The sequence below is a fragment of the Podarcis gaigeae genome, assembly GCF_964106915.1.
Source record: "Podarcis gaigeae genome assembly, chromosome: 1".
Lineage (NCBI taxonomy): Eukaryota > Metazoa > Chordata > Lepidosauria > Squamata > Lacertidae > Podarcis > Podarcis gaigeae.
In genome coordinates, this window is record NC_139678.1 from 104,527,760 (window position 1) to 104,551,692 (window position 23,933).

The 23,933-nt window shown below is 39.7% G+C and overlaps 1 protein-coding gene across 2 annotated transcripts in view; it reads left to right on the plus strand.

Moving 5' to 3' along the window:
- Positions 1-23,633, plus strand: part of GALNT13 (polypeptide N-acetylgalactosaminyltransferase 13) — a 164,675-nt gene extending 141,042 nt beyond the window's left edge. For both annotated transcript variants that reach the window (XM_083709486.1, XM_083709487.1), the window contains exon 12: positions 16,752-23,633. In XM_083709486.1, coding sequence (XP_083565612.1) covers positions 16,752-16,892 — 141 coding nt within the window. In that variant the 3' untranslated portion in view covers positions 16,893-23,633. The remainder of the gene's footprint in view (positions 1-16,751) is intronic.
- Positions 23,634-23,933: the final 300 nt, after the last annotated feature.

Sequence of the window (23,933 nt, forward strand, 5' to 3'; positions counted from 1 at the left end):
CTTGGGATGGGATTTTCCACCTTCCCATTTCTAGCCTATACACGCTGTTTTGAATGCCTAAAGAGAGATAATTTATCATTGTAATGTTTTCTTTGTTGGGCTCAACTGTTCAGAAACTACATCAGGAGTGGATCTTACTGCTCCCACATTCGAATGGCAGTGAGTCACTAGGTATAAATTTTACCAGTGCCCCAGGGTCTATTATAGTCATCGTATAACTTTGGGGACTGTGGAAGACAGTGCTTTTTACTTACTATGAATGGCCTAAAACCTTCCTATGTACAAGACTGACATTTCTCCTACATTCCACGACAAGCTCTTAAATTGACTGAAGGCACCATTTGGGCTATATCTTTCATATACCCACATGATGAGATTGCAAATAGAAGTGTTTTCAGCAGCTGGTGCTAGAGAATGACTGAACTGCAAGTTTGAGTGCAGAACGAATGGGGAGAGGGGGACAGGGATACACTTTCTGGTTCACCTTGAAAATAGATTTATATAGTAATTTTTGAAACTTATAATTTCTGCAGTAATCTGCTTCCCAACATGCCAATAATATACAAGCCCTTGCTCATTATTCCAAGGCTGGTTTCATTCTTGGGGAATGATATACAGGACGATAAAATATGCAGTACCGTAAATTACTGTGACTCTATCCATGATTGTACATCCATAAATACTGCTGCTGTAGAATATTTGGGATGCAAAAAGAGAAGGTGATGGTAGAGTTTCATCATTGTAAGAAGGCATATTATAAGAAGTATATGGGTATTGGAAAGCTGTAGAACTAGTCAGAGCAGTGCAAGTCATTATTTTGCAAATGCTTGAATGTAGCTTGTTAGGAAAATATTCAGCAATTGAATGTACTCACTGAACTAGTTCACCCAAATGTATTTTGCGCTTGACAATGATAGCATCAGATGGTAGCGTTTGTGTGTGTGGGCACAGACCATTTGCAGATTGAATTCATATGAAAGTTTCCACAGCCACAGAGGAACATTTCATTCAACCAGCACCTGTACAGTGGTACCTCGGGTTAAGTACTTAATTCGTTCTGGAGGTCCGTACTTAACCTGAAACTGTTCTTAACCTGAAGCACCACTTTAGCTAATGGGGCCTCCCGCTGCTGCTGCGCCACTGGAGCACGATTTCTGTTCTCATCCTGAAGCAAAGTTCTTAACCTGAAGCACTATTTCTGGGTTAGCGGAGTCTGTAACCTGAAGCGTATGTAACCTGAAGCGTATGTAACCCGAGGTACCACTGTATATGATTTTAAAAACCCACCAGTGGCATCATTCACTCTCTTAAAGCATGTAAAGGCACAAGGTGAATGAACTTGTGTTCTAAAGTCAAGTGCTGATAAATCAAATGCTGTATCTGCGTGGAGCAGCCCAATATCCCCTCAGCAAACAGCGTTTGCACTGACATCACATCTCTGAAAACACATGATAAGGCCATAACCTTGCTTAAGCTAAACACATCTGGGTCTGGTCAGTACCTAATGGGAGACCTGCTAGGAATTCCATGTATACCGCCACTTTCCATAATGGAAAAAGGCAAGGAATAAACGTTAGAAAATAAATATCTGAGCTACCTTCAGTACAGATCATGTGTGGGGAAGCTGAAGTATTGGTGCAAGTAACTTCTTTGGATGGGTTGGGATTGGGTTTTGCATTTATTTTTTAATTTTACTTCCAGTTCAGTAATACCCTGTTTAGGGAAGCCCTGTTTTTAATGTTTGATGCATTACTGTATTTTAATATTTTGTTGGAAGCTGCCCAGAGTGGCTGGGAAAGCCCAGCCAGATGGGTGGGGGATAAATATTATTATTATTATTATTATTATTATTATTATTATTATTATTACATTTTGGGGTCCTCCTGTCCAGATTAGTGCTTCCATTTTGACAACATATTTGAAATGTTCAACAGATTTCTTTTTTTTAAATAAAAAAGCTTTTTCTTCTGTAGTTATGGTTCCACAAGTGAAGAACCATTACAGAAAAGGCCCTTGTGTTCCCCCACTCCGGACCTCTCATGGAGGAGGCACAAGAAAAGGGGTCTCAGATGATGATTGCAGGATCTGAATAGGTTCCTATGGGGGCAGTCCTTGAAAGGAGGAGAACGATTTACCCAACTCCCCCTCCTCTTCATGGTCCCATAAAACCTGTTATAGAACGTTCCCCCAGTGCATATTTTCAAGGGATGGCGTGGGCTCCAGGAGAAAGGGGGAGTCTTCTCCCCTGTTGAAAGATGTCTCCCACTGGAACAACAGCACTAGTAAGACCAACTGGATTCTAGTCTGTGAATTCAACTTTTCCTCAGTGAATTAGAAAAATACATATTCACACCACAGAATATAACTCTGTGATATACGTGTTACCCATAAACATAGAATATTTTTCAGTTAAGAACTATTGTTTTGTTAAGATGGAAATACATGGATATATTATCAATTAGTGAACGAAACTTCATGTAATGAATCCAGTAAGATTTTTTAAAAGTCGGCAAAATTGCTAGTTTTACAACATTTGTAAAATTTATTTGATAATATTTTAATGTTAGATTCTACTAAAACTAACTCATGCTTGGGTTAGACACATTGAAATTAAATGGACATAATTAACTTAAGGCCCATTATTTCAACAGATCTAACTCCTAAACATAATAAAATATGGATACAATCCTATGTTCAGAAATGGTCCACAAAAAAATGCCTAATCAAAAACATGTTTTGCTATAGATTGAGGGCTTTTTTGTTTTTAATGGCTTGCAAAAATGTGTAGAAGCATCTTGTAAAATCTGTGTTGGCCATTAGATGGAGCCAGCAAAAAAGAAATATTTTATGGCTCAGCTCCTATATTAAGGAACTCTGTTAAGAAGACAGCTTGTCATTACTTTAATCTGTAAGTTTTGTTATGATGTTATTAATTTACATTCATACGGAAAATAATTTTAATAAAAATTGCAGCTACTCCATGCTGAAATGTATGCTGCTTGATTGTAAAGATGCTATCAATTATTATTTTTTCACTTTTGCAATATTTGTCCTGAGTTTAAGCTTTAGATAGATGATGATGATGATGATGATGATAGATGATAGATAGATAGATAGATAGATGATAGATAGATAGATAGATGATAGATGATAGATAGATAGATAGATAGATAGATGATAGATAGATAGATGATAGATAGATAGATAGATAGATAGATAGATAGATAGATAGATAGATAGATAGATAGATGATAGATAGATAGATAGATAGATAGATAGATAGATATAGATAGATGATAGATAGATAGATAGATAGATAGATAGATAGATGATAGATAGATAGATAGATAGATAGATAGATAGATAGATAGATAGATAGAGATAGATAGATAGATGATAGATAGATAGAGCTTTCAGTTTTACTTTTCAAGGACTGGAAATGAACACTGAATTTTTTTGCTATATATGAGGTTTGGAGAGCTGTGGTTTTTGTTTTGTTTTCTATTCTCCCCCCACCCTATCTGCATATTTCTGCTTCAAAATACAATAAATAGCAAATTTCTTGTTCTTACGGTAGTGTGTTCATACATTATGTATTGTATCCAGTGATTTTTGTGCACAAATGAAATAGAGGTTATATGCAAACATAACTGCAGACATAGTGGACCTTGCGTTTCTTCTCTTCCTCATGTGCAGTGCATTCCCCAAATGCAGTCTACTGGTAGATCCCCGGGAGGTTTGGGTAGATCGTGGTTGATCACTGGGTCCCTTTCCTTAGCGCTGGTAAAATAGAATCTGGCCCCACCCGCCATTGTTGCATGATCTTCAGAATGGAAGACAGAGCATATTCAGTTTGATTCCCCAGCAATTTATTCGTGAGTGGCTGGTGGCTGTTCTCCTTTCTCCCTTGAGTTTAGGCTTGAATTCTCAAAAATCGGTGCTTTCCTCCTCCCTAAAAAAGCTCAACAACTTTTACCTGATCCCCGCAAAAACGAGCCTTCCCTTCCTAAAAAAAAGCTGAAAAACCCTGACCTGAAACCCCCTCCCCAAAAGGGGGTAAATCACTGTCAGTTTTTAATTCTGTAAGTAGATCGCAGTCTCTTGGGAGTTGGCCACCCCTGCTCTAGAGGGTTGAGTGGTCTTCCAGGGCAGATTTGCAAACCGTGGAGAAAGGAGAATAAGGAGAAGTTCTGTTGCAGAAAACACTTGCTCCTGCAATGTTTGATTCGACTCTTATGAAAATAAGGTTTTAAAACTTTCATCCAATTTCCCCATCAGCACAGCTGTAGGATCCCTTTTTGTTTCGTATTTTGCATAGTTATTTGTTTATTGAGCAACACAAATAGCTAAAATACTGGGATAATCCTGCCAAATTTAAGCACTCTTGATTCATTTAAATGGTACAGCTAATTTTGTGTGTAACTGAGGGTCAAAAGAGACATGACACAGAAGATTCATCAGTCTACCTGTCTCTTTAAGGGTCTGAGGGGAGTGCCAATTTTGATCAGAGTTGCAACACGGGGTGGGTTTAACCCTTCTATGGTATTTCCCTATTCTAAATCATCTGTGTCCCCAGCTGCTATTATTCCACAGTGGAAAGACAGGAGAAGGGAACAGGGGTGTACAATTGTTTTGAAAACAAATACAAAACAAAATGAATGAGCCCAATTTGTCGTCTTTGCTTTTGAATGAAAATGAGTGGAAAAGCAGAATAAGCAGAATGTCACCCATTTCATTTTCCTATTTCAATTTCAATTGCCTTGCTCTTGAGGCACTCTTGTGTTATCTGGAACACAGTATACAGTTCGTAGAAAGGTCACAATGGGGAGAGAGGGCAGTGAAACTTGCAGATTAAGAAGCTGCATTTAGTTTACATAGCGTATGTCTGTGTGCTTTATTTTTTTAATTGCCTCTGATTGAGGACTTTTTGTGGAAGCTGCCTAAAATTTGGCAGTTCCGTTGGCCTTAGTAGTGAAAGAATGCCATAAATATTTCATACTGTTAGTATATAAAAATTAGAAGTTACAAGCAGGAATTTAATGTTGAATGGAAGGCTTAGAGAATGCCTGCTATATTTTTTTTAATTGATTCCACTTTGTCCAACATAACTAATGTTCAGTCATATAGTAGGATATTGGTTGAAAAAGTTGAAGGTTTTCACAAATAGTATCTGAGGTGGTAAACCTTTCCATGGGAAAAAGCGGGGGGGGGGGTCCCCATGTAAAAAAAACTTATACAGTATGTCAGCCAGAAGACTATGCTACCACCCTTTTCAATGATATAGTAGTTTTCAGTATGCAAGAAAGTTTCTCTGTTTAGGTTTAACCTTTTTTAGTTTGTTTACTGCATCTGGATGTTTGGGGCTTTATTTTACTCTTTGTTGACAATTTAGAGCTATTCCAAGTTGAAGAATATGCAAAGCACACATTCCTCTTGTGTTATATGAAAGATCATAAACTCTTTAGAAATTCACTGTGCTGGTTTAGTGCATGCAACAGTCTGACAGTCAAAACTTTGATGAAGCAATTTGTAATATATCTCTAGCATTGCTAATTATACTAATGTGAAGTCTGAGAGTATTTCTGTTGCTTGTTGCTTCCATGAGGAAAATGTGACTATGGATTTTTAAATGGGGGCAAACGATCCCTTTCCCTCTTTTATGAACTTATTACTGATGAAAGTGCAAACCTCCATAGAAATTTAGCTTTGGGTTAAAGAAGCGTGAAAATTGTTTTCCTCAAGCTGAACTGTGAGCATATGGAAGACAGAGGACTCATGATAAATACTAATAGTTTATGGGTTAACCTGTAATATAAGTTTGATCCTAAGCGGCCATGCTCTAAACTATTATTTAGGTGTCAACAAATCAAATAAATACAGGCTCACTCTAGGGGTACCAAAATGCACTGTCATCCACTCACAAGAGTTAGCAGCTGACTTGGGGAAAGGTTTGCAGAACTGTAAACATACTCTAGAATAAACACCCTAAGGGTAGGGTGAAGGACACAAAAGAGCCCAGTGATGATTGAATATTCTCATTGGCCACAGAACACTATCTGTCTGCAGGGGCAGTGCAATATCCTGGAGAAGCACATGACTGGCTGTAACCCTGAACATAGTTCCACATTACAATATTTTGTTGCAGGTCCTTCTTCCTATCACTTCATAAATCCAAGTACTGCCCATGCCTGCCTGGTACCTCTTTCTTGCCCCAACTCAAATGCCCTAAAATGGTATCCCCTCACCTGCTAGGGCACAAAGGAGATGGAAACATACAGTAGCAGGAGAACTGTCTATGTCAGGCTTCCTCAAACTTGGCCCTCCAGATGTGTTTGGCCTACATCTCCCATGATCCCTAGCTAGCAGGACCAGTAGTCAGGGATGATGGGAACTGTAGTCTCAAAACATCTGGAGGGCCGAGTTTGAGGAAGCCTGACATAGACAGTTCTCCTGCTACTGTATGTTTCCATCTCCTTTGTTTGCCTAGTCATGAGATCTACCTCTGCAAAATGGGAAACTATCAAAGCATGAGACTCCACACCCTTCACAAACTCTATTCAGATTTAGTAATCCCACTCCCTGGATGCTGTGCCCTGTCTTCTGCTCTCCAAACTCCACTCCATTTCAGGGTCCCTGGCGATGGAGGTATGGGAGAAGAGAGTTCTTCAACACCTCCTCTTGTCTCTCATCCAAATAAGACGGCTAGCTTCTCAAGATCTTTGTGCCCCCATGATTGCTGAATAATCAGACAAGACGGGGGGGGAGAGACAATGAAAGCCCAGCTCTGTATTGGTACATGGAGGAACAGACGCTCCAACTTCCTCCCATTGTATTCATGTCTGAAGAGAACCTACATGTGTACAACTGGAGCAGACAGAGCACACAAGAACTTAACAAAAGCCAGTATTCCTGATAATGCATACAGACGCTATATGAGTATGCTCTGTTCAGAGCTTCAAATGAATGAATAGAAATCAGAAACATGGAGATCAGACATTGTTCCAATTTATCTTCCCCCCATGTTCACTGAAATTATGAAAAGGACTGAAATGAATTTGTGTGCTTTATCTGAAGCAATGGTACTTACTGTGTCCGTTTGTCTATATATGGACAAAAATTGGTTACCCTTTGTAGCAGATAATGATAATTGGGACTATGGTGGGCAACTGCTTTTGCAATCCACTTATCCTGTGAAGGAGCAAAAATTGCCCTAACCTTATTTGTGTGTGTTAAAGGCTTTCAGTATGTCAGATTCAAAGAAAAGTAAGTTATCATCCTCCCTTAGTTGCTGGAAATGTTAAATGTCTGCAGGTATACATGAAAATGTAATCAGATAAGTGAGTAGTGTTTCTAATTTATATTGAGGACTTGTATCATTTTCAAAGAAGTCTTTGTGGAAAGATGAGTATTGACAGTAAGACATTTACTGAGTCCTGGTTTAACTGCATGTGAAATTTATTTGCTTTTGTCAGTATATAGGTAAATGGGAATACAGCTTTGAGGTAAGTGTGTTGAAAACTGGCAAACCTTGCGATTGATTCTAGAATAGGACCTTGCTTGTTTTACTGCTGTGGTGGTACATATGACCTTGTTTACTTGGCTTTCAGTAGATTGTGTTTTATTATGGCTCACTTTAAATTCCCTGTAGTTGAAAATATTACATTGTAGCTTTCTAGAAACAAAGAAAGGGGGGGGGGAGAAAAGAAACATATTCTGAAGATATGTAGCAGAAAGGACCCGAATATCCTTTCTTAAATATGCTCTGTATTATTTCAGGACTGGATTCTTTTTACACTATACAATATTAGAGTGATCTTTTGAAACATGTTAAGGAAAACTTCTTTTATGGCTTTTTCCTGCACCTGCGCAAATGAGTGACAAAACTCCCATTGATTTTGGTGCTGCATCATAAATCTTCTGCTAAGCACTTACAGCAGAGCATTGGGCCATGTCCCCCTGAGAGATTCATTGATCATCTAACTGCACTCCTTTAGCTTCATTCATTTATGATGTTGATACACTTGCAAGGTACACTTGTAAGCATTCTTTAACCAGTCAGAATCGCCAGGAATGCAGCAGAAAACTTGGATCCCTACTACAGAGCAAAGCAATGAGAACGTTGGATATGAATGTCTGGATCTGACAAATAGGGAAACTGTTTAAAGTATAACCCAAGCTTTCATTTTAAAGCCAAATAAAATAGATTGTCACTACAGAAACACAGTGCTAACACATGTCTTGTTGCTTTGAGGAACCAGCTGTTTTTAAAGTGTTTTTTTTGGGGGGGGGTGGGGTTTTTTGTCTAATAATCCATGGTAGTCTAATAAGCCTTGGCAGGCATGCAATTATTAATGGCATTGGCTAGTGTGATAACTAGCTTCTCATTGAACAGTACAAATTATTTAGATGGCTGATAATGCTTCTGCTGCACAGGTTTTTTTTAAGGTTATGGTAACCAAGCAGCAGAGGTTTTGGAAGATCTGGCATATAATTCAGAGCCTCATCTAGATTGAAGGCTGTTTACTTTCCACAACACGCTTTTTGTCTGTAAACTGAAAGACTAATAATTTCATGAGGTTCCTTGTTTTCCTCTAAATTAGCAGGATAAATGAAAAGGCAAACAGTGCAGGAGGTTGGTTCTGTGCATGAATTTGAGATGAGCTTAGCTCCTTTGAATTCAGCACAGCTCATTGGAGGCAAGACTACAGTATTTGATTATGTTCCTTTTCGATCTGAAGCCTTCTGCTAAATTGTTCTTACTTTGTTTATAATTATCTGTTGAATCTGCTGGATATATGTGTCTATAATAAATATTTAAATACGCAAGATTATTAAATCTTCCCATTGATTTATTCAGATGACATTTCCTTTCCACTAGTGAAAAAGAGAGAAAAGGAAGGACATGAACTTGCATCTCATAATGAAACTGAAGCAAAAAAATTGATGCGCCAGCCGCTTACTCAAAGTGACATTATAAGGACATTCATTCTTGAATTTTCTTATTGTTTTCCATGCGAATACACTCTTAATCACACACGCAAATGTATGCTGCAGTGACTTACTATTATTTATTTATTTTTATATATCTGCCCTTGTTTATTTAAATCTGCCCTTCCTTGCAGATTTATATCTGGGAGGGGTACAAAACATAAATTAAAAGTTTCAAACCATCAAACAGATTAAAAGAAGCAGATGAAATAACAGGGAAGTCAGCAACAATAACAACTTTCTAAATCCAACCAAGAGAATGAACCTGGAGGAAGTGGAAGCAGGAAAGCCCCACTGCATGAGTGGAACTCCTTTTACAGCTCTTTCAATCCTACCCATTGAGTAGGATCCAGTGGAGCCCTCAGGGAATTCTCTCAGCACAAGGATTTCTCTTTGCACAACAGAATGCCTTCCCCCTGTGGGTCCCTAAATCTGTTCTAGGGCTTCCCCTAGCCCTTGGAACAGATTTGGGAAGGACTTGTGCAATTGCCAATCCTTATGTTTATGGGACTCATTAGAAGACTACCTCCCATTGTTTCTGGATTAAGATTTGGTAATCTTGAGTTTCTTAAATCTGTCTAGTTTTAAGGAAGTCATGTAATTGGTGGGTACTTTTTTCAAGATTACATCTTACAACTGTACTTGAGAACAACACTTGATCTGGTTTGTTGAGCTTCCCTTTGCCAAAGGCCCAGCAGTGTTTTTCTTCTCTTTTCCATTTTTTATGTGATTTCTGTCTCTTTGTTTGTTTACCATTTTTCTTGTCATACAGACGCACACATTTCTCCATATCATTACCCAGTCATGTTTGACCATAAGCAGAATAGAGGATGGCACTCATGGCCCCACAGTGGAGACATGCAATGGCAGCCCCTTTCAAAAGTGGCTACTGAGAAACTACACGCGGCTGGAGGTTTTTAGGAACATTTTTTATAGTCCCACTGACTATTTTCTTTAGCAAATGTCTCGAGGTTGGTATCAAAGGCGCAAAAAGAAAAAGCTAAGCTCCTTGTTTGATTGCTTGCTTGTGCTCTTTTCCCATTTTCTCCCCTCATTTAGTTTTTTACGTAGTGTTAAGATGTAAAAACAACAGCTTAGAAATAGCATTAGTTTATGCTGCTTAGCTCCGGGTGTGTTTAAAACAGTCAACATTAAAAGTCACAATTGATTGTCCTTTGTGGTGTATGTCTTTTCTCTTTTTGCACATCCTTCCCAGTTCCAAAAACTGTTTGTGAATTAGAAAGCATGGCTTTTGTGTTCCCCCTAAACATATAGTAGCAGTTGTATTGATGGCTACTCCTATTCCTTGCTTTAGCCACTGTGATGAAAAGAAAGTGTTGTTATTTTTTTCACACCTAGAAAGGGCATTCTCTGCACTGCAAAACAGATGGGGAAATCTGTGTGGCATGATCCTGTTTTTGCCAGGTCATTAATGCACTAGTGCCAGCAGGGCACATCAGGTCCAAGGCCCTTAACACCCACATAAAAATTGCAGGATATTCAGATGTACAACCCGAACTCCTGTATGGTACACCATCAGCACTGTTGCCCAGCACTGGGTCAACTATGATATTTAAGTTTATTGTCAGTTTTATCAATTGCATTAATGCTCATTTTTTGGTTGCAAAGATGCCTTGTTTAGCTTGGCACAAATGCCTCCTCTCAGATATAAGAACTTCCATGCAGTAAAACTGGACCTTTGAGGGCTCATCCAGACTTGGCAGCAAAATGCACATTCTCCTGGTCTATTTACCACCTTCCTCAGGTCTGCCTAATTATTTCTTCGGTAATCCATTCTTTTTGGTGTCCTAACATGAAATGGGCATATATTATATAGCGGACTGTGCCACTCTCCCCCCCCCCAAAAAAAATTGGCATCCATCCTCTCCTGCAGCCCCAAACTCACCGCCACCCCATTCCAGTTCCATCCATGGTATTATTTCCAGGGCACTTTTTGAATGGTTTCATTTTTAGTGTGTGTGTGTGGTTTTGGAGCAATCTCTTTATACCTGAATTTATTTTGGGGGACAGGACTCTGTGGACACAAAGAAGAAAAGCCATTTCTAGACAGGATTGCAGTCTTTTTGAAAGGTTCAAGTTCATAGCTCGCGGGTTCTTAGGGACCCAGCCTTGCTTCTAGGCCATAGTTGTGTCCTAGAATGTACTAGCTCCAAGCTGTTTAAGTTGTCTGTGCCCACTGTTGGAAGACTTGATTACTCACATCCATGCATAGGCAGCTCTTGCTTCATGTGGGGCTGCCCATGAAAAGTGTTCAGAAAATCTGATCAGTGCAGAATACCACAGTTGAACTCATGACTGGAGACTGTGAGTTGGCATATGCACAGGACACCTATATGGAAATTGCTACATTGGTCACCAGTGTGCAGCCTAAACCTAAAGGTAAAGGTAAAGGACCCCTGACAGTTAAGTCCAGTCGCGAACAACCCTGGGGTTGTGGCGCTCATCTTGCATTACTGGCTGAGGGAGCAGGCGTTTGTCCACAGACAGTTTTTCTGGGTCATGTGGCCAGCATGACTAAGCCGCTTCTGGCAAAACCAGAGCAACGCATGGAAATGCCGTTTACCTTCCCACCGGAGTGGTACCTATTTATCTACTTGCACTTTGACGTGCTTTCAAACTGCTAGGTTGGCAGGAACTTGGACCGAGCAACAGGAGCTCAGCCCATCGCGGGGATTCGAACCACCCACCTTCCAATCAGCAAGTCCTAGGCTTGCCGATTGGACCACAGCGCCACCCGCATCCCACTTAAACCTGTAAAGCCCTTTATGACCTAAGGACCAGGACATGTCAGAGAAACACATTTTCTGATGCAATCCTTTCCAAAGGTGGAAATCCTGCTTCAGGTTCAGTCTCTTGGGTCTCCTCAAGAGCCCTTCTGTTTTAGCTGACTATTATTTTGACCGTATCTTATGTCCTTTTTAATGTGTGGTTTCATGGAATTGCTGTTTGTGCCCCTCTGGAAGCAGGAGCTGAAAAGCAGCCTAGAAAATCCTGTAAGTAAATACAATTAAATAAATAATTATGTTCTTAGTAATTATCTTGTATAGTAGGTACGTAGATGTATCTTGGTAGTAGGTACCCAGAAATGTGTCATAAATAAACCCTGAGTATTTCTCAATGTGGTAACGTCGTTTACAAAACCACCTCAACCCTTTTTGCACTTTTCAAGCAGTATCGTACCTCTTTAAGTGGACACGCTTCCCCCGCCCCTGCCCCCAGGAATCCTGGGAGTTGTAGTTCATTAAGGCTGTAAAGCATTGTTAGAAGACCCTGATTCCCCCGCACAGAACTACAACTTATGGTTTAGCTATAGAACTCTTGACTCTTTAAAGTGGTATGATGCTGTTTTTAAATGTATAGGGCAGATGGAGCCTTAACAGTGCTGTACAAAAGTTATATTAAAAAGAACAAACCCTGCACATAGGCTTACAAATTAACGGGTGTGTTAGCATGGTCCTTGTTTCTAGTCTAGACATTTCCAGAGCATTTTAAGATATCATTTATAAGGCAAATGTCAGTTTTCCTGTCGATATTTTAGGTTAGGAATTTAAAACATTTGCATCAGTAATATTACCTGCCCATGTTGCTGTTGAGTGCTCATGCATACACATGTAAAGCAGTGGGATTAACTTAACATTTACTCTTTGTCCTAAAATGAATGGGTGGTTTTTTTTTCCCTTTTAAGCAAGCTTGCATATGCTTGAGTAAGAAAGAAAACTCGTCTTGTTTTTAAAAAACCCCTGTTTTTACGAGTGTTTAAACAGCTAGAGATTGCTGCAGTATAATCATATTTATGGTGAAAAATGAAGTAAATTCTAGACTGTGTGGTTTTGTTGGTAATATTTTCCCAAGGTAATTGGTTGCTGACCAAACAAAGAAAGCTCTTTCTAATAGCATACATAATTATGGAACCAAAGAAGTAAGTGCTTATAGAAGACTGTTTAAAAAAATCCCAACAATATGCTTGTCTGGCATGAAATTATGTAAAAAATACAAAGGAACAGCTGATGGGAGGCAGCACGGTATCAGTTTCCTTGGGTTTGTAGATTTGCAATATCACCAGTTTAATTAATGCTAAAATACGTTATTTCAGCAATCCTGAATCTTTTCTATGAACAGCGCACAAGTTGCATAGGTTAACAGTGCAGTTTTTAATGTCTCTTAAAAGGATAGGAAAAGGCTCTGTTCTTACAGAGCTGCAAAATATTAAACAGCCTTAAGGTGATTTAATTTAACAGGTGTAGATGTTTCTTTGGGAATTCCATGACAGTTTGTTCAAAGTAAGAGCAAAACCTGAAGGGAGATGATGCTTCCCCAGTTGAAATTGTACGGCACACAACATTTAGAAATGTGTAACACATGTCAATCTAGCATGGAATAACGTGTAATCGTTTTGCAAAAGTTTAGAAGTTTGTGCAATCTCATCATTGCTAACCATCTCAGGGAAATGGCTTAATTTTGAAATCAGCAATGAATAAACATTTCAGTGGTGTCGCAGCATGCAGTTCTGGTTTTCCTTAATGCCATCTGTGAAGTTGCTAAACAAGAACTTCTAACTCTGAATAAAAAGATACCAGCCCAAAAGTTTACCATTCTGTTTTTCTGTTATCAGTGATTGAGCAGACCGACCTCGCAAGGTCTAGATCCATGCAGCTGATGGATATTTATGGATAGAGATAATAATAATAATAATAATAATAATAATAATAATAATAATAATAATTTATTTCTATCCCCGCTCATTTATTATTTATATCCCAACACTCTGGGTGGCTCCCAACAGAATAATAATAATAATAATAATAATAATAATAAAGCAGCGATGAAACATCAAACATTAAGAACTTCCCTAAACAGGGCTGCCTTCAGATGTCTTCTAAAAGTCAGATAGTTGTTTATTTCCTTGACATCCGATGGGAGGGCATTCCACAGGGTGGGCTCCACTACCGAGAAGGCCCTCTGCCTGGTTCCCTGTAGCTTTGCTTCTCGTAATGAGGGAACCGCCAGAAGGCCCTCAGAGCTGGACCTCAGTGTCCAGGCTGAATGATGGGGATGGAGACGCTCCTTCAGATATGCTTGAAATGAAGTCAACAAATACACAGCCTGCTGAATCAAGCCAACAGCCCACCTAGTCCAGCACCCTGTTCTCCCAGTGGTCAACCAGATGCATGTAGGAAACCTGCAAACAGGACCTGAGTGCAAGAGCAGACAATGCCTAATATTTTGAGAGCAGTTTCCCATCTCAGTTTAAAAAGAATAATTGATCTTATGATATTTGATCTATGGTGCACAGCAGGATGACACAGATATGAATGTTTAGTATAAGGTAATATTTCTGCCATCTCAAAACAATTGTTACATTTCTAGCTAAAAGCAGTGAAATAAAACATGGGTACTACATTTCAGTGATAGTGTAGCACCAAGATTTTGGTGCTTTTTTTTTTAAGAACCCTTCGGTTTTTTAATAAAAAATCTTGTTTCTTGCGGTGCTATGGATTAAAAAAATAAATTGATCATTTTATTTGATGACATCACTGAAAACAGGCGTACTGGCAATCAAAAAGCCCCCTTAAAAATTACCTCAAAGAAAGAGAAGAACAGCTATGAGACATTGTGACAAAAACAAATATTTCATTAGGCAGCTGGTGAATCAATTTAAGTCTTTGAAAAGCAGGTGACAAAATGGCAGTTCATTGCTAGACAGAAAAGATTATAAGGTGGGCTTTTCGAGGAGTATTTTCACATCTTTTAAGGGAAAGGTCATGAAACCATCTAATAATCTTCTTAATCCAATATTCTAATACATTCTGTGGTAGCAAAGCTGGATATCATTTACATTTTTAACATGGCAGTACTGCAGTGAGAGCATGCACTCTCTCTAATCCCTTGATAATCAGGCACTGTTTCACAATAGACTGGGTGGTATCCAATGCTACTCACTATACATGGAGTAAACCCATTGAAATGAAAGGACATGATGGGGAAGAAAGGATCTCCCAGGGTGAGAGGCTGGAGGAAGAAACAGAAGTTTCCAGGAAGGTCTACTTTTCTTTATATGAATAACGGATATGATACAATTGAGGTAGAGGGTTTTTAGATCTATTTCTCCTTCTTATTTTTTTCTTTTTCTTTTTTAGACTAGCTTGGTTTTTATTGTAGTTTATGTTGAAACGTTCAATAAAAATATTAGAAAGAAAGAAAGAAAGAAAGAAAGAAAGAAAGAAAGAAAGAAAGAAAGAAAGGGACATGAGTAGCAGGTCTATTGATTTCAATAAGTCTACTGTGAGCAGAACTCAGTTGGACTGTACCCATTGAGCTAACTGGTTTGCAACATATCAGTAAAGTTTTTGTGAATATATATTTTGTCACAATCTGAACCAAAACTAGTATTCAAAACGTTCCTGCAGAACATCCCTACTAGCCCCTCAGTATTTCAGGAAATTGATCCATTATCCAGACTCAGGTGCTGCTCATCCATTGCTCCTCTGTCTTACCAGAATTCAGATTCAGTTTATTGGCTCCTCCCACAGCAAAGTCTGGTACCAGTTGATGAGTTTCAGGGCCTTTCCTGATTCAGGATATCTTCATAAATGCAGTGCTTTTCCACTGGCCAGAGCATCTTAACCAACATGAAATCAAACACAGATTTCATAATAATTCCAAATGTTCCTACCTTCAGTGTCCAGCTCCAGGCAATTGCTGGTTTTGGCAGTATCATGTGAATCCCCTGTTCTGTAACATAGGAGGTTGCTTTGGTTTATACCAAGTCAGACCAGTGGTCAGTCTACCTCAGCCCTGCTTGAGGGCTCTATATATGTAAGCTGCTCAGAGCTTCCCAAAAGCAGTGTTTATGTTTTAAACATAACATGCTGAAACTTTTAAAGGAGCATATGATGTATACATATATAACTATACAACTTTTAGAAGATACATGAAGGCAGCCCTGTATCGGAAGGTTTTTAATGATTGATATGTTTTATGTTTTTATCTGTGTTGGAAGATGCCCAGAATGGCTGGGGCAACCCAGCCAGAGGGCAGGATATAAACAAACAAACAAAAATCGTCATCATCATTACTAAGTACATTGTGTTAATACATAACAGTCATACAGCTTTGTACAACAAAACATTTATAATACACTTATAATACAAGATTTAAGAATTTTTAAAAAGAAGGCCTGAAAAGTAAACGCTAACTTTGCCAAGTCATAGGCAAAGGGGAATGGAAAAGAAGTATTGCATTGTGGCTGCAGCAGAACAAATTCCAAGCTCGCTCTAGTTTCTGGAGAAACTCATGAACTGCTCTAAATGGCAGCACTCTTTACTTGGGTTATGAAGTCTGGGTGGGTTCAGGCATGACTCAAGACCAGATTTCAGCTCAAAGCAATTTATTGTAGCAACAAGAACAAGACTGACAAACAGGGGCACTTGGCCCAATATATATACCTTTAACTGACCCAGGTAAAAGCACACACCTCACCTATGATAGGTCGCCTTAATGCTTGCAGTTAGCGAATCACAACACTGGCCCTATCTCAGCCGGGATTGGCTACCTGCCAGCTACTAACAATGTCATCAGAGGGTTTTGGAATCCTCTCCATCTTTTGTTATTACGAATGAAGCTCCTGAGCTCCAGGAGGCCTTAAGGCCTAGGTCTGCATTGTATACATACAAGCCTGGCTTTGACCTACAATGCCTGCATACATAACAGGGTTTTTGTTGTTGTTATTGTTTCTTTTGCAGCGACTTACCTTGAGGCACGTCAACAGCAACCAATGTCTCGACGAACCCTCTGAAGATGACAAAATGGTTCCTACCATGAAAGACTGCAGTGAAAGCCGATCTCAGCAGTGGCTGCTCCGGAATATGACCTTGGGTGCCTAAAAGCCGCGAAGGACTCGCTGTGTTTCCTCGCCAGGCCTCGCAAGGCTCTAGACCTCTTGCACTTCACACAGTTTGATCAAGCAGAAGTCTTTTCCTCTTCCCATGTTATCGGTGAAGTGAAAGGTTTTGAATGCTCGGTGAAAAGCCCATCTGCTTTTTAATTGCTTAAAGCATGTTTGCACTTTTCCCTTCAGAATTTTTATCTTTTATTTTTTACTCATTCAGCTAAACACACAAGCGCTCTGCAATACCGTAAAACATATGCTATGATCAAGACACGGTATTCTTGAGGAAATATCAGACTCGCGGAAAGCATTACAAAGCTGAACTCCAAGGTTTTGTGGGGAGTGGGCTTACTGTTGGTTCTGTCATGTAACGTTGCTTGAAAGTGACCATGTTAAATGCCTTATGAAACCCACTTGTATTGTGAGAGATTATATCTTTTATTTATTAAGTCAATGTGCTTGTACTGGCCCCTTCATGGCAGCAAAGGAAGAATTAGTTTTTAATCTGCTGCCGGCCATAACCAGCAGATAGCTCAGCTGAAAGAATTTCTGAGCAGTAAATTTACTGTATATAATGGGTGTCTTTCATGTATAATACTGGGCGGGGGGAATGTGGCATTGCTGTTCTTGAAACGCCTTTGGAATATCGGCAAAACTAAATGAAGGCTATATGCCGGCAGATGGGAGGTAAAATTGAAATCACAGCAAAAGGTAATACAATGAAACTGAATTCATATCGTCCACAGATAGCATACACTCTTGGCAAAGCATAAGCCTTTGTGAAGCATAGTAATGCCTCTGGCCAATTCTCGCAAACTCCCATTAATGGTGCAACTATAAGAGGGAGCAAAACTTGATCATCTTGAGTTGGAGTGAAACTCTTGAAACTTGTTCTTTAAAAATGTCAAGAGCAGGTTTATGCTAGGCACTTTACCGGAGTTCAAGTTAAGCTTTGTTGCATTAACTGTCCACTTTTCCATATTGATTATATTTATTATTTTGAAAGATTGATTTTGGTATTGCAGCAGATTAAGCATACATACAGCCCCACCTAAAAACGTCAAAGCTTCCACCTATTAATAAGTCTAGTTGAATGGTTTTATATATAACCGTAATAGAAACACGGCTAATTAAAAAGCTATCTAATAAGCTTATGACCTGTAATGTAGCCACATTGGGAGCCGAGTTTGCTCAAGAGGTGGTTAAACTATAAATAATAATATTTTAATTAAAAAGAGGGGTAATAGTATGGCATAACTCTATACCTATATGTAAGTAGGAACACTTTGGGCTAACATTTGACTCTTCAGTGGTTCCAGTATTAGGTCTATAAGGAGCAATATTGAGTCTAGGGATGGGTGTGTGCTATAGTTAGATTTACAGACTCCTTGTATGTCAGGGCCATTTGCCATGTCAAAATATTGTGCTTTATTGAATGGTATGAATTTGTCCGCATTGCTTCCACAATACCCTGGAGAGCTTGGCTAGCCCTATTGCTTTCACATTGCCACAACACCTTGGACCTTAGGAGTCAGATAGAGCCTGTTTCTCTGGATGAGACCTGATACACTGTGTTTCCCTTTCATATATATCACCTGCCTGGAGCTTGAATGTGCATATATTTCTCTTATCCATCCACCCATAGAAATGTTCTAAGCAGCTACCATATCAGTATACTAGAGCTCCAAACAGGCTGTCAAGAGCCCAGCAGAATCAGAGGTGAAAAATAGGGTGTAAATAGACCAGTGATCAGTTCCAAAAGAAGTAGGCAATGATCCCGTCAGCCCAGAAGCAGGTATAGAATAGCTGGTGTTCAGATATCACACATAAAACTATATAGGAAGTTGCCTTATAGTAAAGTCAGACCATTGGGCCAACTAGCTCTGCAGACTGACAGCAGCTCTCCAGGGTTTATAGGGATATTCCCAGACCTACCTGGAGATGGGGAATGAAGCTGGAGCTGCCTTCTTCATGCAAGGCAGATGCTCTACCACTAAGCTACAGTGCTTCCCCTAACAACCTAGTTAGTTAATATAGTTAATGTAAATAGGCTGTATCGGCTTAGCTGATGCCAGCCAGATGCCGGATGAGGCAAGGCAGGATTCTGATTAGCACCTTATATGATGGACAAGTTGCCCAGGACAGTTCTTAAATAAAGGCTGTGGCATCCTTACTGGCTCCCCTGGTCACCCTCCTACAACTGCCAGTGTAGTGCTGGGGAAGAGTGAGGTTTTGGACACCTAGCCCCTCTTTCTATACAACATGTTATCTGGAACTTGGGAAACTATAAGGTCTCTGTAAGGGCCTTGGCCCATTGGAGGAACGCCCAAGTTTTTATCAGTGAGCAGAACACTGATGGGAATAAACCTTTGCTAAGAGTCCATATGAATCTTATTTTGGTATTTGAAGAAGTGCCTCTCTTTCTGTCAGAGACAAATCTCTCAGCACCACCTGATAAGTCATCTCTATGCATAAGAAAGTAAGAAGAGCCTGCTGGATCAGGCCAGTGACCCATCTAGTCCAGCATCCTCTTCTCCCTGTAGCCAACCACATGCCTGTGGGAAACCCTCATTCTCCCCTCCTGATGTTTCCAGCAACTGATATTCAGAAGGATTCTGCCTTCGACCATGGAGGCAGAGAATAACCATTGTGGCTAGTCAGCATGGATAGCCTTTACCGCCAGGAATTTGTCAAATTCTCTTTTAAAGACATCCAAGCTGGTGGCTATCACTGCCACCAGTGAAGGGCATTATTTGGGACTTCTCGTTTTAAGCTACTTGTCAGTTTGAACCACAGTTTTTAATAGCAAGAGTAACAGTTCAGTTCACTTGCCAGCCCTGGCTGGTGTCTACTGAGGACTAAAAGTTGGTTACCTGGGTTGAGCAGGCAAGGCAAGAGTAATCATTGCTTCTCAGTGCAGTGACTGAAAAGCTTGCTTTGAAGGAGCTGGTTTTTTATGCTGTGGGTGCCTCCAGTGGCTTGTTAGGTCAGCTGGCCATCTTTAGCTTGTGGGATCTGCTAGCAGTATGCTGGCCGGTAAGGTAGCCTAGTCTGGTTGGCTAACTAAGGAACCAAAGTGCCAATGATAACAAAGGAAGTAAGATGCAGAAAGCTGTTTGCTGGAGATCCCAGTCTGAGACAAATACACACACACCTTACACCAACTAGGCAGATGAAAGAGTTGTCTGGAACATTAGTGGCCTGTTCTCCTCAGAAGACAGAAGGGAATTGTGTATCACTAAACCACCTGGGAGATTAAAATCAAGCAGCCCAGAGCACAGTGATAGCAGCATGGTTCTGTTTCACTTTTGCCCAGTGGTGGAATTCTGGAGATAATGAATTGCACAATAATATGGCAGGAACTGTCAGATTCTTAAGCAGGCAAGCCAAGGCATTGCCAAAATCAGTCTGAAGTACAAGCCCAAGCAGAGCTGCTCTGAGTGGTTATATATTCAGATTTCCAGGTCCAATTGTGGTTATATATTCAGATTTCCAGGTCCAATGTGTCATTTTGCACTGGGCTAGAAGATAAAGGCAATGCATCCCCAGTTTTCATGTGGTCAAAAGTCCTGTTTTGCAATTACTGTATGTCAGTAGTCTCTGAATCTATGAGATCCTCATTGGGTAGCTAAGTATGTGGACCTAGGTTCTAGGTTCCTCAGTTGCAGTCAGGTATGTGTGCTGGGTGGAATCAAGGTTCAGGTGATCCAGTCCTCCTCCTAGTAAACTAGCCTACTGGACTTTGGTGCCAGATTTTCTGGTTCAAGCTCAATGGCATTTTACAGTGGGAGGCCCTGGTCAGGCACAGTGTCCCTTGTCCTTCACTGATCCCACAGCATCCTTTAAGGAGGAGCTCCTTCTGCTTTTCACTACTATGGTATCTGCGACCAAACAGTTTGATAGGAGAGCAGGAACCACCAGCAGTTCAGTGTCACCAACAAATCAAACTGCTGCAAAACAAAGTAAAATGGGTCTGTTCAAGTTGAAGGTAGTCCAGCCAAGATAAAGAACCTACACCTTCTTTGTGAACCTAACCGACCTAGCCAGTCACTGCAATCCTGTGCACACTTGCAAGGGAGTGAATGCCACCAAACAGTGAAACTTACATCTGAGTGAATATGCATAGATTGCACTGTACCATGAATGAGCAGAATCTAAAGCTATCTGCTACAATTTAAAATGGCATTGTCACACAAACAATGCTATTTCAAAGAATTAAAGGCATGCCACCAGACAATAGGAAAGTAAGTTCTCCAGAGGTTCAACTTGAGTGCGGTTGCTGGCCATCTCTCTTGCTATTTCCCCTTTTCTTCTTGAGGGGGGAAAAATCTCACCTTGGGGGAAGAAAAAGAGGTTGCAGTTGGTGGAATGGATGGATGGAAGATGATGGAAGAAGCTTATTGGACCTCACCTGCAATGGGAAATGATGTCCAATGGGAAATGATGTCCAGAGAGCATCATTTCCCACCAGTCCCAATGGGCCTTCTTCATTGCATTTATATCTCACTTCCCCAACTTGTGACTTCTTTCTCCGTTAGGGGGAGGGGAAAGAGTAGCGGGCAATGAAGGGCAGGGTGAGGCATGAGCAGGATCAAGACAAGGTGCCTTCTTGAGGTACCAATCTTTATTCTGCTTGCTGCTAATTCTAGCCAGGATGCCCACCTAGCTGAACTCCTTGCTCTCCCCATTCTTCCTGAAAAGTGAGTATAAAACTGACAACTTAAAAGTTCCCACCACAGTTCTGCTATTATATTCCTGCGTGGCCTTGGCAAACTGTTTAGGCTGAAGGTGGAGTATGGCGTTTGTTATGTTTTATCTGTGGTGCCCTCTCTGTGTTTAGAAGACAAATACAGAATTCACTGTTTGGGCATTTAAATGAAACTCAGTGCCCATGTTTTAGGTCAAGGACTTTGTGGTATCAACAAGTTGTGGGTTCAATATTAAAGCTGTTTTTGAAAAATGTAGAACTCAATTTATCTTCGTTTCCCCATCTGTAAAATGGGGCCAATTGTTCCTGATTTTCACAGGGGTGTACTGAGGGCTAAATAATATTTGTATATAGCTTTTGAAATGTAAAATAATAATTATTATTATCATTCAGAAATGCTCTAACAAACCTCACAGTTCTTGGTTACAGTCATAGAACGACAGAGGAACACAAAGCTTATAGAGGAATATATGAAATGTGAATATTCTGGAGGCAAGAACAGTATTATAAACAAGGCAAGAGTATTAAAGTCCCTTATCCTGGGCAACCTAATGAAATACTTGAAGAAGGTGGAATGGGTGTGTAAATTATGAGCCAGTGGTAATGAACTTACTTTGTCTTCAAAGACAGCTTCTAGACTGTTGAGACCCAAGAATGGTATTTTTTATCTAATTGCAAACTAGTTAGGTAGCCTTTCAAAAAGAGATTAGTACTGTACTCTAACGAACACAGTCCAGTATTTTCTTTTACTTGAAAGTAATGAAGATCATATCTGATCATATAAATTTTAGTTGCATCTCATTTGTAGATGCTAAATACAGTCTCAAATGAGGCAAAAATACTGTTGAAGGTGCTGAAGTGCAAAGCTATGAATTAGGCTATAATGGTTTAGGGAGGAAATTTGAAGTAGGATTTCACAATGTCACTGTCTTCTAAGTCCTTCTGCATCGTAATAGTCTTTGGACACATCTGCCGTTTCCAGCAGGACATCGGAATTGTAATTAACTGTTGTGACAGCTACGGTTTGAGAATTCCAAATGTATTCTCTCTCTCTCTCACACACACACACATACACACTTGTATTTCAATGTATGGAATAGATTCAACATCTGCTGCTATTACTGTACAGCATATGAACACATCTGGTGAGATTACACCACTTCTAAACTGCTACTAAATATAAGCTACTGTTTGATCTCAAGGTGTTGAATGAACACCAGCAATGTGTTTTCTTTTTTAAATTAGGTTATGCGAATTATTAGTGTTAAAAGTGTTTTCAAACATTCACACATTCTCCTGGAATCCCAGTTTCGTCATTTCAAATACAAGGGAGTTGTCTTTTGCCCCTGAAACAGCAGGTGGCCAGGGCAGCTGATAAGTCTGTATCTTTGCAGCAGGGACCAGACTCAATGTATCTATCCAGTGATGGCCAAACTTGGCCCTCCAGCTGTTTTGGGACTACAACCCCCATAATCCCTAGCTAACAGGACCAGTGGTCAGGGATGATGGGAATTGTATTCCCCAAACAGCTGGAGGGCCAAGTTTGGCCATCATGGATCTAGGCCATTCAATACATGACATGCAGGCAAATCCAAGTTTAGCTTAAGTATACCAATATGGGAAGTCCCAACCTCCTGATGAGTATACTTGTATGGTATGCATGTTTGCAAACATTTGTCACAACCACATAGCTTTACATGTATATGTAATACATCTCAAGTTGTGTAACTAAAAAGCATAATTTATGAAGTGGCCCTTTAAAATGACAATGGTGGACTTTGCAGTTTTCTGTTTTTTTTTTAAAAAAATATTATTATTTCCCATGTTTGAAGGAACCTGCGTCTGAGGAATTGCTCTTAAAGCTTCTTGAAATGTTGGAACGCAAATACGTATTTCATATGTACGAGTGGGCAGTGGATTAAGAATTACACCATTTTAAATGTTGTAACAGTTATTAAATGTTAACTCTGCTGTAAATTTTAAATATTTATACATTTTGTAGAAATAAAATATGCCAGTTTAGTTTTATTTTAGTTTGACTTTGTCTTTGTTGTAGGCATACCTTCCTGTAATCAGATATTAAGTTTCTTTACCAGTAGTGTAAGCCATTTGTATATTATATAGGACCATTTTTCAAAAAAGCAATTGGATACTTTATGTATGAAAAAGCAATATGTATGAAATAGGTTCATACCTATATCTTTATTGTGCTTGATGATTGCAATAGTGTGGTGCCTTGGATGTTTGAGTATGCCATTGTAGATGTCAACACCACGGGCAGAATTTTCTTCTCTCTTCTTGCGTCTTTTTCAAATACAATCCCTTTCA